A 19,661-nucleotide genomic window follows, 5' to 3' on the forward strand; every position below is an offset into this window, starting at 1 on the left:
CATTGTATGAACATTTTGGCACAAAATTGATTCCATAACATTGTTGAAGTAGATGAAGTACTTTAAAAAAATAAAAGTGCTGTGATTTATAATAATTTTTTTCGGATTCATAACAGAATGGAATGTTTATAGAGTATTTGGAATCCGATTGCAATCAACAGAATTAGACCAGAATTAAATTCCTAGCATAATAAAAATTACATGCTTGAAGAATTCAGATTTTTCTATTCCATTCAGAATTTTTTCTTTGTAGTTTGTTGTAAATATCTACCACATATTACAATATCAGTCGACATTTTATATTTTCACATGTAAAAATATAAAGTTTTGGTTCGAGGAATGACATGCGACCTTTGACCTGGATTTTCATGTGGTTACAAAGTCAATTGCCTGCTGACATTTATTGGTAAACTACAAAACTAGAAATTAATACAAACAACGAATGATTAACAAAATGTGATCTATGAAAATACTTAGAAATTGGTTGGAAAATGAAAAAAAAGATTTTCTGACACAGGTTAAAGATTATCAGTTCATTTGTTTACAAACATTAGAATTACTTCCTCATTTACATAAACATCGACATATTTATATAAAATATGTTTTGTACTAAACATAAGTCTATGTAAAACAAATTTTAAATAAAAACTATGTTTTGTTGGGGGCGTCGTGGCTCAGGTGGATAAGGCGCCATACCATAAATCCGGGGACCTGGGTTCGATTCCGACCCGAGGTCATTTTCCGATCCCTCCCCGTCTCTCTCTCCTGCTCATTTCCTGTCTCTACACTGTCCTATCCAATAAAGGTGAAAAAAGCCCAAAAAATATCTTTAAAAAAACCCCTATGTTTTGTTAACTTAATAGCACATACTGATTATTTTTTTTATAATCATTTGGATGTTGATAATTGTGGAACGATGTTGACAACTGTGGACAAATGTGTCGATAATTGTGGAACGGTGTCACGTGATCTGATACGCTACGTAATCGGGAATCAACTCATTTTTTTCCAGTGGAAGTTTGAGTAATTATTCATGCACAATTTACGTATTGAAAATCTTTTCTACTTTTGCAACAGCCCAAAGATCGTTCAGGTGTCAATAATTGTAGTCGACGCTCTAGTTCAATATAGCAGGCTAATGTAGAGATTTGGAAGGCGATGGACTCACTAGTGACGTTGCTGATAAAGGAGGGTGAGAAGACCCGGTGCAGTACCAGGCTAGGAAAGTGTCCCAGCTGGAAGAGGGACATGAGGATGTTGACAGTAGCCAGCGGTGAGCTCAGAGCCTTCAGCTCCAGCACCATTTCCAGCTTAGAGAAGAACTGAGTCTCGTTAGCTGGCCGATAACTCATGCGGCTGAAAGGGAACACGAGCTTCTGGATCACCTGGACAAAACAGCCGCGTAACATAAATGTCACAATGTCCAAAAATATATTTCAAATCCTAAAAATGGAAAGAACACAAAAATATGAGGGGATCTCTTTCAGAAATTAGATGGATTATAATAGTTCTGGAAAAAAAATTGAATTAGTGAATCAAATCACAGTACTGTACTGATTCAAATCCTTCTTTTGAATCAAATACAAAAATCAATGAATTATAATCAAATCCATTCGCTGTAAGCCAAACGATTCCCATCCCCTTAGATAGCTTCATATTAATATTTTCCCTTCTCACCTTGCTATCCAAGTACTCGCCCTTCTTGACCAGGAATTCTGCAATGGTGTCCAGTAGTTGTGTTTCTCTGAGACGATGGCGTGCGATATACTTTGCAATAAGAGCCATGGTGTAAGGAGTGATACTGTCGACCTTTTTAGGCAGCTCCTCTAGTAGAATAAAAGACAAGGCCATTCACACACACACACACACACACACACACACGTGTTTTACTATGAAAAATACGAGTAGTGTATTTCACATGAGCTACATCCGGGACATGGAGAACCAAAATGTGACATAAATCTCTGTCACTCATGAGGAAATCCATGAACTGTTTTGATAAATTTGGGGACTTTGTTTGTGAATGTGTCTATATAATATAAAGAAAATCACACGTTGGCTTGAAGATATGAAGTTTATCTTCTCGTGTTGGAAAAACTTGCATTTTTCATATGAAATACATCGCACATCTGAGTGGCATATTTAACAGTTATTCCACGAAATCGAGTCGTACGTGAGCTGATCGCCGACGAGTTGCGTAGTGCCGAGTTAGCTATAAGCCATGTATGACGAGATTGAGTGGAATAATTATTTTATTCTGTCCACATTCACTGGATTTTGAGAAACACAGCATTTGTATTTTTTTGCAAATTTGATAAATAAAAATTTTATACAAAACGGCCGACAAAGTCATTTCCGCTTAGAATGTAAACGAACCGGCAAGATAACAAGCAATTTGTGAAAAATGCTAATAAATACTTCTTCAAAAATAAATAAAAATATATATTCTTACTGTCAAATCCTTTATTCCATATTTTGTTCCTTTTTTTTGTTTTTTTGGGGTTTTGTTTTCGAGTTGAGTTTTTATTTTGTCCTCGGTTGGTTCAGCAACACGCTCTGCTATTTTGTTTTGCTTTACTTACGATATACGAGCGGACAGCCTAGTAGTAGAGTAGCCAATCAAAGCGCGCGATTGCTCATATCCAGTGAATGTGGATATAATAATTCCTGATATTTCACTCTGATGACATCACTCCCGGTGTTTTCACGCTGACTTGACGTGCGTTGTCAAAATGGCGAACTGTTTCAAAATTAAAATTCTTCTGATTAACTTGCATTTTTTTTTTTTGCAGATGTGTCCATATAATATAAAAGAACATTACATGGTGGAGCAAAGATATGAAGTTTATTTATTCGTGTTGAAAATATTTTCACTAATTTGCTTTGCTCACTCGTGAATATATTCATCTCTTGAAGATAAACTTCATATCTTCGCGCAACTGTGTGACATCTTGGAAATCACACACCACTTTTAAAATACGTACAATATTTCTTATTTTTTTCATGGTCCAAATCCTGTGTTCTGATTGGCTGGCGAGTGGGTCCGTATCCTATGGTACGGACCCCGGTTATGGACCCCAGTTATGGACCTCTAGCAACTCGCTTGTTCACAAACAAACAACATAGTAGCATTTTTTTGTCAACATTTATCTTTTTTTTTTTTTAAATAAGATTTATTTATAAGAGTTTCAAAAATCTTATAAATTTTTGCCAGCATTTCTCAGAAGAATAGCATTAATTTTACAGCATGGATAGCGATAACGACAGTGTTCACAGCGAAAGCGAGTTTTCCTACCCTGAGGAAGAAGAAATAAAATAAAACATTTCAGGAGAAAGCTAAAAACCTGTGAATGAGGATTCAAAATGGCGGCTCGGCTCGGTTTTCCCTTTCGGGCGCTCTCGTTTTCTGTTAGAATTTGGTAAAGAAAAAAAAAATATTATTTATCAGCTTAAGGTCGGTCCATATGGTGAAATACCGTGACCTCAGCCTTGAATACTGACCTCGGCCCAGAGGGCCTCGGTCAATACTTTCAAGACCTCGGTCACGGTATTTCACAATACAGACCTCCCAGCTGGTAAATAACATATATGTATTCTACACCCTCTACAAACTAATAAATATTCTGGATATGCGTCCATGTCCAATTTTTTTACAATACGACACCATAACTAGAAGAAGTAACTAAGCTAATCTAAACAGCTGCTGCAAAAAACATGACTATCGCCACAAGCTTGAAGTCTCACTGACTCAAAAGAGACAAGATCTAACATAAGGAAACTCCTATTAAGCTCTATTTCTTTCAGAAGTGGTCATACTCACCAGCCAGACTGCTCACAAACTTCTCCTGCCTGTTCTGGTAGAAGAGGTGAGAGCTAAAGATGAGCTCAAGGCTCTTGTTGCTGGCCTCACGGGCACACGCTGCCAGCATCTCGTCCAGTAAGGTCATTTCATGGTCACGTACGCAGCTGACACTGGCCAGTGTGTGTTTGACCAGGCGCAGGATCTTGCGGTCGACCACAAGCTGTTCTGATGAGGCATTGTCGGCCACCTGCAGTGCACGCCACTTGGTGCGGTAGTAAGAGAGCAGCAGGAACAGTGTCTGTGGGTGACGCTCACGCTCAATGTTCTTCTCCAAGCCTGCCAGACATGACTCGATGAGCGGGTGCTGGCTGGATGGGTGCAGCTTCATGCAGCTGCTGAAAACCATGGAGATGTCCTTCTGGTTGAACTGCGACAGGCGGCCCTGCGACTCCTCCTCCAGCACCTGCACTATCCGAGAATCACTGGGCAGCCCTAAAGGAACAGACAGCTATAGTCAGCTGGAAATATCCTCATCACCTAAAGCTGTGCTGGACCAACATAAAACTTTGTCAAATATCAGGTTAAGATTAGTCACTGAAGCTTGAGTGAGACATTATTCAGTATTATTCCCAGAGTGAATTACTGTAATTTTAAAAAGCAATTGTAATGCAATGGAGCTGTAAAGAAATCTGCTTTGTGTGTTGTATGACTCTAACCAGTTCAACAAATCATGCCAGTTTCTTATGCTATAAATACACACTGAAATATTCTAAAGAATGTCTTTATCATATAGTAAAAGGGTAAAAAAAACCTGAACAAAAGTAAAAGTACTCTCAAATCCTCTCAGTACCCTCCAGTTCACCAAAAGTAAAAAAGTACTCTCAAATCCTCTCAGTACCCTCCAGTTCACCAAAAGTAAAAGTACTCTCAAATCCTCTCAGTGCCCTCCAGTTCACCAAAAGTAAAAGTACTCTCAAATCCTCTCAGTACCCTCCAGTTCACCAAAAGTAAAAGTACTCTCAAATCCTCTCAGTACCTTCAAGTATACCAAAAGTAAAAAGTACTCTCAAATCCTCTCAGTACCCTCCAGTTCACCAAAAGTAAAAAGTACTCTCAAATCCTCTCAGTACCCTCCAGTTCACCAAAAGTAAAAGTACTCTCAAATCCTCTCAGTACCTTCAAGTATACCTAAAGTAAAAGTATTCTCAAATCCTCTCAGTACCCTCCAGTTCACCAAAAGTAAAAGTACTCTCAAATCCTCTCAGTACCCTCCAGTTCACCAAAAGTAAAAGTACTCTCAAATCCTCTCAGTACCCTCCAGTTCACCAAAAGTAAAAGTACTCTCAAATCCTCTCAGTACCCTCCAGTTCACCAAAAGTAAAAGTACTCTCAAATCCTCTCAGTACCCTCCAGTTCACCAAAAGTAAAAGTACTCTCAAATCCTCTCAGTACCTTCAAGTATACCTAAAGTAAAAGTATTCTCAAATCCTCTCAGTACCCTCCAGTTCACCAAAAGTAAAAGTACTCTCAAATCCTCTCAGTACCCTCCAGTTCACCAAAAGTAAAAGTACTCTCAAATCCTCTCAGTACCCTCCAGTTCACCAAAAGTAAAAGTACTCTCAAATCCTCTCAGTACCCTCCAGTTCACCAAAAGTAAAAGTACTCTCAAATCCTCTCAGTACCCTCCAGTTCACCAAAAGTAAAAGTACTCTCAAATCTTCTCAGTACCTTCAAGTATACCTAAAGTAAAAATCCTCTCAAATCCTCTCAGAACTCTCAAACACAACTAAAGTAAAAGTACTCTTAAATCATCTGACTTACCAAGTGCAGCTACGGCGTAAAGGCAGTTGACGATGCTAAAGTTGTCAAACTTGGAGCAGTCATTAACAATGGCGTCACAGAGGGTCTGGAAGTCTGGGTGATCCAGAATCTGTCGGGCTGCACCATCACCTGAGGCTACAGCAGGAGGTGACGACAATGCTCCCTCAGCAGTCACCCCACTGCTCCCTAGGCTCCCTCCTCCACTTCCAATCGCTCCAGCCTGCTGGAGTGCAAGGAGCTGGCCAATTTTCTGTAAGGCGATAGGGTAGTGGTTGTGCGAGATCTTCCCCGGGTTCTGAGTGACCCAGCGGAGCACCTCGTCTACGCTGCGCGAGCGGTCAATCAGTCGCTTCATGGTGAAGAAGGTGTCGTAGCTCATCTTCTCGTGAATGAAGTTCCAGGTCTTCTTTTTGCTGTGGTGCATGTGGGCGTGGGGCTGGTAGTGTGGAGGGGGGAGGTGGGGGACCTGGGGGTGTGTGTGGTAGTGCTGGTGGGGCTGGTAGTAGGTTCGGTGGGCATCCATACGGCCCTGGTAGAGCGGAGGAGGGAAATTCTGAGGAGGCGGGATGTGGGGGTGATGAGGGGCGAGAGGGTGGTGATGATTCTCCAGCATGGTTTGCCCTCCCCCCATCAGGCCAAGGCGGCGACCAGGCTTTCCCCCTCCACCGCTGTACAGGCGCGTGGCATACATGCTGGCAAGAGCGCCTGGAGCCAGAAGGTGGGAAGGCTGTGCAGGAAAGGAAAATCTTCCGCAGGTTAAGAGACCCAGGCGAGAGGGCAATGCCAGCATGGTATATGGGGTGATTCAACACTAAATCTCAATGCTATACACCTAAAACCAGAAAGAACCAGTATTACTGTATTAGTTTTTAAAAACACAAATGTTACAAGACACATTCACAAATCACTCCAGACCATATTAAATCACTCATGTTTTTACACAATTCTTAAACAGAATATACTAGAACTGTGAGTAAACTCACTACAGAATACCCCCTGCTTGCAACAAAGTTTGTCAACCGGAACTGTGTGTGAACTTAAAAAACGATACCCCTGCAACACCATGATTCAAATTCCTACTAGTCATTCATCTTGCTAATATACAGCGGGGAAAATAAGTATTTGATACACTGCCGATTTTGCAAGTTTTCCCACTTGCAAAGAATGGAGAGGTCTGTAATTTTTATCGTAAGTACACTTCAACTGTGAGAGACAGAATCTAAAAAAAAAAAAAAGTCCAGAAAATCACATTGTATGATTTTTAAATAATTAATTTGTATTGTATTGCATGAAATAAGTATTTGATCACCTACCAACCAGCAAGAATTCTGGCTCTCACAGACCTGTTAGCTTTTCTTTAAGAAGCCCTCCTATTCTCCACTCATTACCTGTATTAACTGCACCTGTTTGAACTCATTACCTGTATAAAAGACACCTGTCCACACACTCACTCAATCAGACTCCAACCTCTCCACCATGGGCAAGACCAAAGAGCTGTCTAAGGACACCAGGGACAAGGCTGGGATGGGCTACAGGACAATAGGCAAGCAGCTTGGTGAGAAGGCAACAACTGTTGGCGCAATTATTAGAAAATGGAAGAAACTCAAGATGACCGTCAATCTTCCTTGGCCTGGGGCTCCATGCAAGATCTCGCCTTGTGGGGTATCAATGATCATGAGAAAAGTGAGGGATCAGCCCAGAACTACATGGGAGGACCTGGTCAATGACCTGAAGAGAGCTGGGACCACAGTCTCAAAGATTACCATTAGTAACACACTACGCTGTCATGGATTAAAATCCTGCAGCGCGCGCAAGGTCCCCCTACTCAAGCTAGCATATGTCCAGGCCTGTCTGAAGTTTGCCACTGACCATCTGGATGATCCAGAGGAGGCATGGGAGAAAGTCATGTGGTCAGATGAGACCAAAATAGAGCTTTTTGGTATAAACTCCACTCGCCATGTTTGGAGGAAGAAGAAGGATGAGTACAACCCCAAGAACACCATCCCAACTGTGAAACATGGGGGTGGAAACATCATACTTTGGGGGTGCTTTTCTGCAAAGGGGACAGGACGACTGCACCGTATTGAGGGGAGGATGGATGGGGCCATGTATTGTGAGATTTTGGGCAACAACCTCCTTCCCTCAGTAAGAGCATTGAAGATGGGTCGTGGCTGGGTCTGCCAGCATGAAACACACAGCCAGGGCAACTAAGGGGTGGCTCCATAAGAAGCATTTCAAGGTCCTGGAGTGGCCTAGCCAGTCTCCAGACCTGAACCCAATAGAAAATCTTTGGAGGGAGCCGAAACTCCGTGTTGCCCAGCGACAGCCCCGAAACCTGAAAGATCTGGAGAAGATCTGTATGGAGAAGTGGGCCAAAATCCCTGCTGCAGTGCGTGCAAACCTGGTCAAGAACTACAGGAAACATCTGACCTCTGTAACTGTAAACAAAGGTTTCTGTACCAAATATTAAGTTCTGTTTTTCTACTGTATCAAATACTTATTTCATGCAATAAAATGCAAATTAATTATTTAAAAATCATACAATGTGATTTTCTGGATTTTTTTTTTTTAGATTCTGTCTCTCACAGTTTTTTTTTTTTTTTAAAGATTTTTTTTGGGCTTTTTGCACCTTTATTGGATAGGACAGTGTAGAGACAGGAAATGAGCGGGAGAGAGAGAGACGGGAAGGGATCGGGAAATGACCTTGGGCCGGAATCGAACCCGGGTCGCCCGCATTCATGGTATGGCGCCTTAACCACCTGAGCCACGACGCCCCCAGATTCTGTCTCTCACAGTTGAAGTGTACCTACGATAAAAATTACAGACCTCTCCATTCTTTGTAAGTGGGAAAACTTGCAAAATCGGCAGTGTATCAAATACTTATTTTCCCCACTGTATGGGGTCTAAATCCATTTGGTACAATTTCATGGAGTGGAACACCAGCCACATCACCAGATAATGACGTATGTAAGAAAATAAGTATCTAAGACCTTGGTTCAGGATTATTTTCCTTCATGCACATCTTCAGGTGCTATACCACAACTGTGTAAAGTTTCATCAAAATCCATCAAACTGTTTAGGAGGAGTTGCGCTTACAAGACACATGGACAGACAGACGGACAGGGTGATTCCTAGTGTAAGCTTCACTCCATAATCAAGAAAGAAATTCAAGGAACCCAAATCATATGTTCCCACTTGAAATTCACTGAATTGTGATTATCAACAACTTCAAAGATGTCACAATTTGCATATGTGGCATACAAACCATCTACAAACACTTCTTAAAAAAATGTGCTATGGTATTAAATAATGTGCAACTATACACACAATAGCGTAGCACTGCACAGAATTAAATAATATTACAACACAAGGAAAGCCAGGAAGCTGAAATCTTTAGCAAGGGTTCCTATGAATAAGGGTACTGTATCTCTGGTGGCTGATCTGGCATGAACATTGTCGAAGTAGTCATCAAACATTTTACGGCCAGGCAACGTGACAACGTAATAGCAATATTGTGATCACTGACCTCATGACAGGCTTCCCTGTGATCCCATGGATATCGTCAGTTCTGTAATAACACTGACTGAATACAAGATCCTGCAATAACGAGGAGCTGACCGGATGTTAAAATTCTCCTCCTCCATGTGAAATAAATTAAAAACCTCAGAAAAGCATAATGAACTCACCATAGAGCAGGGCTTTTCAAAGTGTGGGGCGCGCCTCCTCTAGGGGGCGCCAGAGTTCTTCGGGGGGGGGGGCGCAACGTGAGGAAAAATAAACCAGAATAAGTTACTATTGCGGACATTTAGCGAACTTCAGCTAGCCTTTGCCAGAGACAAAATGGATCGATTTTTAGTACCTAAAGCTACAGTGAGTGAGGAGACAGAGTCTGGGCCAAGCAAAAAAAGCAGGAAGTATGACCACGATTATTTAAAGTTTGGATTTTCATGGACTGGATCTGAAGATGCTCCACTGCCACAGTGTGTTGTCTGCCGAGAGGTGCTAGCTAATGATGCTATGAGATGTTTAAAATGTGTAAAACAAGATGTAAAAAAAAAAAAAGCACAGATGTTTAAAATGTGTAAAAAAAAGATGTTTTAAAAAAGCACAGATGTTTAAAATGTGTAAAACAAGATGTTTAAAAAAATGGTTTAAAAAAGCACAGATGTTTAAAATGTGTAAAACAAGATGTTTAAAAAAATGGTTTAAAAAAGCACATTTGTTTAAAATGTGTAAAAAAAGATGTTTTAAAAAAGCACAGATGTTTAAAATGTGTAAAAAAAGATGTTTTAAAAAAGCAGACGTTTAAAATATGTAAAAAAAAAAGTTTTAAAAAAAGCACAGATGTTTAAAATGTGTAAAAAAAAAAAGATGTTTTTAAAAAAGCACAGATGTTTAAAATGTGTAAAAAAGATGTTTTAAAAAAAGCACAGATGTTTAAAATATGTAAAAAAAGATGTTTTAAAAAAGCACAGATGTTTAAAATGTGTAAAAGAAAAAAAGAAAAATGTGTACAACAACCATTTTTTTAAATACGAATGGAACATTAAGTACAGCAACAGCAAAAATTGTAAGGGGGGCGCTGTTGTTTATTTGCTCTCTGGGGGGGGGGGGGGGGGGGGGGGGGGGGGCGCTGACTCTCCCACACTTTGAAAACCCCTGTCTTAGGCTACGTTCACACTGCAGGCTGAAGTGACTCAAATCCGATCTTTTCGCCCATATGTGATCTGTATCCGATCTTTTATTGACAATATGAACGACACAGATCCGATTTTTTCAAATCCGACCCAGGCCGTTTGGATATGTGGTCCTAATTCCGATTCCTATTCGCTCTTTTCATATGCGACTTCAGTCTGAACCGCCAGGTCGCATTCATCCGACTTACACGTCATCAACAAGCCACAAACGTCACTATTCTGCGCTGAAGTAGGCGGCGGGTCTCTCAAAAAAAGTTACAACAACATGGCGCATAATCACGGGCGCAGATAGAGGGCAGTGCGTCCTATGTGTGATGTAGATGTGACGCACTTCCGAATTGTTACAGGAAGTTGTCGAAAACAGTATTGAGACCACTGAGCTCTAACGCCGGGCCATTTCCGGGAAATAAGAGTTTGGGTCATGGTGACAGCGTGTGTGTGTCAGCCTCGGTTTGGAGGTTTCAGTTTTGAAAACTGTAAGAGGTAAGAGTACAATAATATAAAGTACAGATACTTGGCATATTTTACGTCTGTGATTTTTAAATTGTTCATTTTTGGATTACGCTTAATTTTTGTGGCTACTGCCTCATAGAGTAAATAATATATATATGCTATATTTACTGTATGGACATGGGATCAGAAAACAATTTTATTTTTAAGCAGTAGCCACATGTACCCATAGGGTACCTATTTTTCACCTATTCTTTTCATGCTGAAAGAGCGAACAAGGTTTCAGTAGACCAGGGCTTTTCAAAGTGTGGGGCGTGCCTCCCCTAGGGGGCGCCAGAGTTCTTCAGGGGGGGGCACAACGTGAGGGAAAATAAACCAGAATAAGTTACTATTGCGGACATTTAGTGAACTTCAGCTAGCCTTTGCCAGAGACAAAATGGATCGATTTTTAGTACCTAAAGCTACAGTGAGTGAGGAGACAGAGTCTGGGCCAAGCAAAAATAGAAGGAAGTATGACCATGATTATTTAAAGTTTGGATTTTCATGGACTGGATCTGAAGATGCTCCACTGCCACAGTGTGTTGTCTGCCAAGAGGTGCTAGCTAACGATGCTATGAGATGTTTAAAATGTATAAAACAAGATGTAAAAAAAAAAAGCACAGATGTTTAAAATGTGTAAAAAAAAAAGATGTTTTTAAAAAAGCACAGATGTTTAAAATGTGTAAAAAAGATGTTTTAAAAAAAGCACAGATGTTTAAAATATGTAAAAAAAGATGTTTTAAAAAAGCACAGATGTTTAAAATGTGTAAAAGAAAAAAAGAAAAATGTGTACAACAACCATTTTTTTAAATACGAATGGAACATTAAGTACAGCAACAGCAAAAATTGTAAGGGGGCGCTGTTGTTTATTTGCTCTCTGGGGGGGGGGGGGGGGGGGGGCGCTGACTCTCCCACACTTTGAAAACCCCTGTCTTAGGCTACGTTCACACTGCAGGCTGAAGTGACTCAAATCCGATCTTTTCGCCCATATGTGATCTGTATCCGATCTTTTATTGACAATATGAACGACACAGATCCGATTTTTTCAAATCCGACCCAGGCCGTTTGGATATGTGGTCCTAATTCCGATTCCTATTCGCTCTTTTCATATGCGACTTCAGTCTGAACCGCCAGGTCGCATTCATCCGACTTACACGTCATCAACAAGCCACAAACGTCACTATTCTGCGCTGAAGTAGGCGGCGGGTCTCTCAAAAAAAGTTACAACAACATGGCGCATAATCACGGGCGCAGATAGAGGGTGGGACTCGTCCCACCCAGATTTAAATTCACCTCGTTCGGTCCCCCCCACTTATAGGGAGGAAAAAATGTCTATGCTGTCTTTCTTTGCATAAGGCAAACCTCACGGAAAAATCAAAAGACTAATTACCATTCGGTTTATTGAGGTGCACAGCAGTGTATACATAGTTGCAACAATTCACATAAAACAAAACAAAGACTGATATTCGGTTGGTTGAGCTGCGCAGACTGCACAGGTTGCGAGCTCGAAGCTTGGTTGCTATGGTTACTAACAACAAGTTTGACAGGCATATCGGGGTTGGGGTTGGTTTGCTGGCAGCATCAATGCGAGGGACGCTTCGGGCTGTGAAGGTTCTGAATCTTCTCAATGGAAGGACGCAGAGGTTAGGGAGCTGATTTCCATTTGGGGGGATGCAGCTATTCAAGCTAGATTGGATGGGTCATACCGCAACCGGGCGGTTTTACTTCCGTAAACACTGGCCATGCTCACTGCGTGTGAAGTCGTCGTATCCTGCAATGCGCATGCGGAACACTTTTAGGTCGCTTTTCGTTCATACTGAGGATCACATACAATCGCATATATTTGTTAATGTGAACGACCTCACAAAAAAATCGGATTTCACAAAAAAATCGGAATTGAGCATTAAGCCTTGCAGTGTGAACGTAGCGTTAGAGTACATCTTAGTCAAGTATCTGGATGAGATATTTGCCATAACGTCCAGCTTTAACATATTACATATGAAAGTCTCCGGTTATTACCAAGTTTATCATGTGCACTGGATACAATATCTTAAAATGACAGATGCTTAGACAGTGTGTTTTTACACCTCGTCAACATAACTTTTTTTTTTAAACTTGGGGAAGCCATGGCCTAAAGGTTAGAAAAGCAGCTTTGGGACCAAAAGGTCGCCGGTTCGATTTCTTGGACCAGTAGGAATGGCTGAAGTGCCCTCGAGCAAGGCACCTAACCCCCAACTGCTCCCCAGGCTGTTCTGGGTATGTTGTACGTCGCTCTGGATAAGAGCATCCGTTAAATGCCTGTAAAGTAATATTTATGCCAGGATCAGATTACACAATATTTTTGTCAGCATGTCAGATTAGTCAACCATAGTGTCATAAATTCTTGCTGTATCTTGGTCAGGAGACTGGAAATGCTACGTTTGACCCGACCAATCATCATTCAGGTCTTTGCATATCATCAAGGAGGAGGGACAAGAAACTGTCCATCATGGCTATCAAGGAAAACGTCGTAGGATTTGTCAAACTAGGCGAGAAAATATAAAAATAGGTACCCTCTGGGTACATGTGGCTACTGCTTATAAATAAAATAGTTTTCTGAAACCATGTCCATACAGTAAGTATAGCATATACACACGTTATCAATTCTACTCGCCTCATCTCTTGCAAGCATCACCAAGCTGTGAGCAGCATCAGGGCTCGTAGTATTTTGGTTACCAATTTTGTTTACTGTGTTTTGTTCAAAATACAGCGCTGTGAACTATATTCTCAAAATACTAAGAAATCACTTGTTCATGAATTGTCTTAGAAGCATTATTTAGTACTAATGAGCACATTTTGTTTCACAAGTGTAGTATAAAGACTCTAAAATAAATTTAATTAACAAAATTCAAGTGAATAGCAGAAGTTTGGGGCGGCACGGTGGTGTAGTGGTTAGCGCTGTCGCCTCACAGCAAGGAGGTCCGGGTTCGAGCCCCGTGGCCGGCGAGGGCCTTTCTGTGTGGAGTTTGCATGTTCTCCCCGTGTCCGCGTGGGTTTCCTCTGGGTGCTCCGGTTTCCCCCACAGTCCAAAGACATGCAGGTTAGGTTAACTGGTGACTCTAAATTGAGCGTAGGTGTGAATGTGAGTGTGAATGGTTGTCTGTGTCTATGTGTCAGCCCTGTGATGACCTGGCGACTTGTCCAGGGTGTACCCCGCCTTTCACCCATAGTCAGCTGGGATAGGCTCCAGCTTGTCTGCGACCCTGTAGAACAGGATAAAGCGGCTACAGATAATGAGATGAGATGAGCAGAAGTTTGATATCGGCTTCTCAATATATCTGCCAAGAAGCTAAAAAAAAAAAAAAATCACAAAAGTTATTTGACCTTTCAGAAGGACTGAACAAAAGCTGTGATAATCAAAAGGTAAATTTACTTAAAATAAACACCACTTACTTGATATCGAATCAGTAGCCTTGGCGAACCACGAGGTGAATTACGTTGATCTTTTTATCTGCCGATTATCTTCCGATACTACGAAGTTATAACGAGGTTTCTCTTATTTCGTTTCTGGTTCCGATTGGTTCCGAAGTTTATCAAGAAGTAGAACGGGTAATCGAACTTCATCAGGATAAGTGCTGATTGGTTATGAAGTTTCGCTATTGTTACACTCATTCTTACAACATGATGACATAGCAGCTTCACCACTTGCTCTTGTGTACTTTTGATAACGCGAGATCAACTGTTCGTATCGCGAGATCACGATTCGCCGTTCTGGGGATTGTAATGCTTATGCGTATACGCAGTGCGCTGTTGTTACGTTCATTCTTACAACACGATGACATATTAGCTACTGCCTCGCTTCGCCTCTATGAGGCAGTAGCCACAAAAAATTCTGACATGCTTGACTTTCAGTGAGGTGTTACGGGGTGTCCCAGATGCCATGTTGCTGTTCTTCGATTATGTCACGCTATAAAACCTGTTCGTCATTCCTGATGTTCATATTCGGACCCGACATTGGAAATTTGTCAGCCATGACAAAATTGCGTTAAAATTGGTCTGAATTTATGTAATCTGATCCTTGACGTGATTGCATCTCTCTAGACAATTGGATACATTTATTTTTTGGTGAACGTCCTAGTATACTCTGCCTCCTTGATATTTGTGTCATAAAGGTTGATAAGAAAAGAAAACAGATTATCGGTAAAATAAAATAAAACCAAATGGTGAATTCTGCTCACTCTGCTACACCACCTCCGTTTGCCCTGACAGTAAGTGAGATACACTTGTTGGTAGGAACAACCAGACATGAGGAGATTGTTTTGGGTGTTTAGTGTTCCTCAAAAACAGAAATGCAATCAATCAATCAAAGGTGGTCATTTCATATTATTTTCTGCCTCAGCTTCTCAAACAACGTTTACATTTACTTATTTTGCTGAGGATTTATCATAATCATCATCATCATCATCATCATCCAAGTGACTTACAGCCGAGGCAGGATTTAACCCAACTGTTGACGCTTCAGCTTGTTGCCCCAAAAGTGGCAGCCTGGAGAAGTTGGGATTTGAACTCATAACCTTCTCATCAGAAGCCCACAGGACACAATGCACCATCTTTATGTCTTAAATCATGTAATCGGTAAACTAAAATAAAACCAAATGGTGAATTCTGCTCACTTTGCTACACTACCTCCATTTGCCCTGACGGTAAGTAACACACACTTGTTGGTAGGAACAACCAAGCATGAGGAGTTTGTTTTGGGTGTTTAGTCTCATCTCATTATCTCTAGCCGCTTTATCCTGTTCTACAGGGTCGCAGGCAAGCTGGAGCCTATCCCAGCTGACTACGGGCGAAAGGCGGGGTACACCCTGGACAAGTCGCCAGGTCATCACAGGTCTGACACAGACATGGACAACCATTCACACTCACATTCACACCTACGGTCAATTTAGAGTCACCAGTTAGCCTAACCTGCATGTCTTTGGACTGTGGAGGAAACCGGAGCACCCGGAGGAAACCCACACAGACACGGGGAGAACATACAAACTCCGCACAGAAAGGCCCTCGCCGGCCACGGGGCTCGAACCCGGACCTTCTTGCTGTGAGGCGACAGCGCTAATCACTACACCACCGTGCCGCCCTGGGTGTTTAGTGTTCCTCAAAAATAGAAATGCAATCAAAGGTGGTCATTTCATATTATTTTCTGCCTCAGCTTCTCAAACAACGTTTACATTTACTTATTTCGCTGAGGATTTATCATAATCATCATCATCCAAGTGACTTACAGCCGAGGCAGGATTTAACCCAACTGTTGACGCTTCAGCTTGTTGCCCCAACAGTGGCAGCCTGGAGAAGTTGGGATTTGAACTCATAACCTTCTCATCAGAAGCCCACAGGACACAATGCACTATCTTTATGTCTTAAATCATATAATCGGTAAACTAAAATAAAACCAAATGGTGAATTCTGCTCACTCTGCTACACCACCTCCGTTTGCCCTGACAGTAAGTGAGACACACTTGTTGGTAGGAACAACCAGGCATGAGGAGATTGTTTTGGATGTTTAGTGTTCCTCAAAAACAGAAATGCAATCAATCAATCAATCAATCAAAGGTGGTCATTTCATATTATTTTCTGCCTCACCTTCTCAAACAACGTTTACATTTATTTATTTTGCTGAGGATTTATCATAATCATCATCATCCAAGTGACTTACAGCCAAGGCAGGATTTAACCCAACTGTTGACGCTTCAGCTTGTTGCCCCAAAAGCGGCAGCCTGGAGAAGTTGGGATTTGATTTGAACTCATAACCTTCTCATCAGAAGCCCACAGGACACAATGCACCATCTTTATGTCTTAAATCACGTAATCGGTGTATAGAAATGTACTTACATGTTTAGTTTAGTTGAACGCAAGGGTGCAGATGGAGTCTGAAGCCATCCGGGACACAATAAGACAGGAGTAAAAGGTTTCATCCAGCCGCGGAGAATCCGTCGTTGTCAACAAAAGGCGTGTTTCAGAAAGTAAAATCACCATCAGGTCATTTCCAATCCCCAAACCACAGCCATTTCTCTGAGTAAGTAGGAACGTGCTGGCTAAATATTGACAGTAACCGGTTCAATAAAAGAACGCGTGATCGGGTTATGATTGGGAAGCGCCAGTGTGTGTGGGGATGAGAGAAAGCCGAGCAGGATGTGGAGGAGGAGGAGAGCTGACAGGCTGAGAGCTGAGCAGTCCGCCAAAGGAGCTCCACGAACACGGCCTGTCAGAATACAGCTGCTGCGAACACACACCGGGAGCGGAGCTGCAGCTGTGGGTCTGCCAAGCGCCAAACCTCCGACTCCGACACCGCGACTAAAGAGTCCACTATCGGCGGGAGACACGGCTGACATGTGTCCTGTAATGTCACACACAGGCCATTCAGATCCAGGAGCTCCTTACACTTCGCCAACTGCGATCCGCCGCCCCGGTGTCCGCCATCGTCCCGGAAGTCAACACTGGCAAACCGGAAACACGTCAGAGTCACGGAACTGAAGGCTGGCGCCGAAGTGTGGACTGTATGTGTTACTGCAGGGTTCAGACATAATAGTCAGGGAGCGTACAGTACATTCAGGGGCGGTCCTGGGGGCGGTCCGACCGGGCAGCCGCCCGGGGCGGCATCGCGGGGGGGGCGAAAAAAAACCCAAAACGCCCCCCCCCCCCCCCCCAAAAAAAAGGTCCCCCAAAAAAACCCCCCGAAAAAAAAAAACAAGACGGGCGGGGCGGGGGGGGGGGGGGGGGTTTGAACATTTTGGATGGGGAAGCCCAATACCAAAGTTGCGCAGGTGACGTCATCGGTGTGTGTGTGTGTGCTTAACTTGTCGTAGCCCCATAATATGCACAATCCCGCCAGCGGAACGTTGTACTAGTCATCAAAAAGACTTTACTACCATAGTACTACACTACTATGACATTACACAGAGTCTTAAGTAATACATTACGACTTGATCATTGCCATTCTGGTAACAGCAAATTTATAACGGGCCGCGTGTCCGCGACGTCTACAACACACAGGGGCGCCGCCAGAAATTTTGGGCCCCATGAAAGATTAGAATTTTGGGCCCCCCAACTTTTCCCACCCTCGTCACAATTGCACTATTGTCATTATTTGACTTTTGATAGCCCATGGACCTTGAGTTTGTGACTTTGTTATTACATTTTATGTATTAACCTACCAGGGACTAGATGAAAACTGGTCAGTGACTAATTCTGGTGCATTTACAATCACAAATGAAAATTCAAGATATTGCCACATGCCTTCTTGTGCTAGGACAATTGGTAGTGAAATGTGTGATGTGACACGTTCTAAACCAATGGTTTAGAACGTGTGAACATTCCACACACGTAACCATGTCAAACACTTGACTGGTGTCCGTTATTAGCAACACTTTAATCTAGCAAACTGTATATGGCGCTCGCTCATTAAAAACTTCAATCCTAAAGCATTTATGGGTTGTATTGCTGCTTACCTCCTTCTCCAAAGGGGGGTTCAGTGGTTTGGTAGGGTGGAGGTCTGTGCATATTTAGGGCACCCCATTAGTTATGAAACTGGTTATTATGACCAGCATAACGTAATATTTCATCCTGTTTATCACACAAGTCAGTTCAGTTATTAAAATGGAAAAAATGTCACTGTACAAACTGTAAAAGTGTTCTCTTGATAGGCTAATCCAACCACGTTCATACTGTTCATTTACCATTCGCTAATATTTTGAACACACATGTGAGCGATAGCTACCTTTCTTTGGGAAAAACTGAGTGACCAGTTGCCTGCCTCTCTGGTCCCTCTCAGCTTTCAGCTGCCTTTCTTTACATTTTTGACAGCCACTCTTCATATTTAGTGATCATAGACTGTACGCACTCCACTGCTGGCTGGCTGGCTGCTGCACCGCAACACAGCAGCAAGTAGCGTTGCACTGATCAGCACACAGATTTAACGCATCGCGCTTCTACCAGAACTGGACCGTACCATTTCGCAAAAGGGGGAGGGTTAAATGACAATATGTTGAAGAACTCAAGAAATAGACAACCTTGTTCAATTAGCTCATTTTACCAGATGGAATATTGCATTGTTGTTATTTCAAAAGTCTTATTAAAATCATTAAAAGCATATTATCAGCCCCTTAAAGGGCCCCATGGCAGTGCTGGGCCCCTAGAATTGTTCTAACCTTTCCCCCCCCCGGCGGCGCCCATGACAACACACGACGAGAAATGTTTAAACGACCATGTAAAGCTGTTAACATTCTGTTGGCTAATACAGAGCCCAATGTGGGGGGGCGGCACAAGCGCAGGCGCGAAAAAAAAAACGGTCCCAAAAAAAAAACCCCCCGAAAAAAAGAAAAACAAGACGGGCGGGGGGCACCAGCAGGGGGTTTCGCCCGGGGAGTAAATCACTCTAGGATCGCCACTGAGTACATTTACCAGCTGGGAGGTCCGTATCGTGAAATACCGTGACCGAGGCCGAGGTCACGGTATTTCACCATACAGACCGACCTTAAGCTGGTAAATAAAGCTGTGTTCACATATGGCCCTTTTCCACTACCCTTTTTCAGCTCACTTCAGCCTGACACGGCTCGCGTTTCGACTACCTCAGAGCAGCACGACTTAGCTCGCTTCAGCCCTACTCATCACCCAAAACTCGCACGGTTTTGGAGTAGGGCTGAAGCGAGCCAAACCGAGCCGAGTGGGGCTAGGGGCGTGAGGAGACACTCCCCTGTGCACTGATTGGTGAGGAGGAGTGTCCTCACATGCCCACACACGCCCCGCGAGCACGCTGGGATCTGTAAACACCGTAAACCCGGAAGAAGAAGAATTACGAATTACGAGAATTTCTGAAG

The 19,661-nt window shown here is 42.5% G+C and overlaps 1 protein-coding gene across 1 annotated transcript in view; it reads right to left on the reverse strand.

Annotated features, from left to right (window-relative positions):
• fastk (Fas-activated serine/threonine kinase) overlaps positions 1 to 17,268 on the reverse strand; it is a 35,267-nt gene extending 17,999 nt beyond the window's left edge. Inside the window, exons 1-5 of the mRNA XM_060932700.1 lie at positions 16,678 to 17,268; positions 5,624 to 6,455; positions 3,821 to 4,294; positions 1,678 to 1,826; positions 1,169 to 1,385 (exon numbers count right to left, since the gene is read on the reverse strand). Coding sequence (XP_060788683.1) covers positions 1,169 to 1,385; positions 1,678 to 1,826; positions 3,821 to 4,294; positions 5,624 to 6,413 — 1,630 coding nt within the window. The 5' untranslated portion in view covers positions 6,414 to 6,455; positions 16,678 to 17,268. The remainder of the gene's footprint in view (positions 1 to 1,168; positions 1,386 to 1,677; positions 1,827 to 3,820; positions 4,295 to 5,623; positions 6,456 to 16,677) is intronic.
• Between the last annotated feature and the right edge of the window lie 2,393 nt (positions 17,269 to 19,661).

The sequence above is a fragment of the Neoarius graeffei genome, chromosome 1 (genome assembly GCF_027579695.1).
Source record: "Neoarius graeffei isolate fNeoGra1 chromosome 1, fNeoGra1.pri, whole genome shotgun sequence".
Lineage (NCBI taxonomy): Eukaryota > Metazoa > Chordata > Actinopteri > Siluriformes > Ariidae > Neoarius > Neoarius graeffei.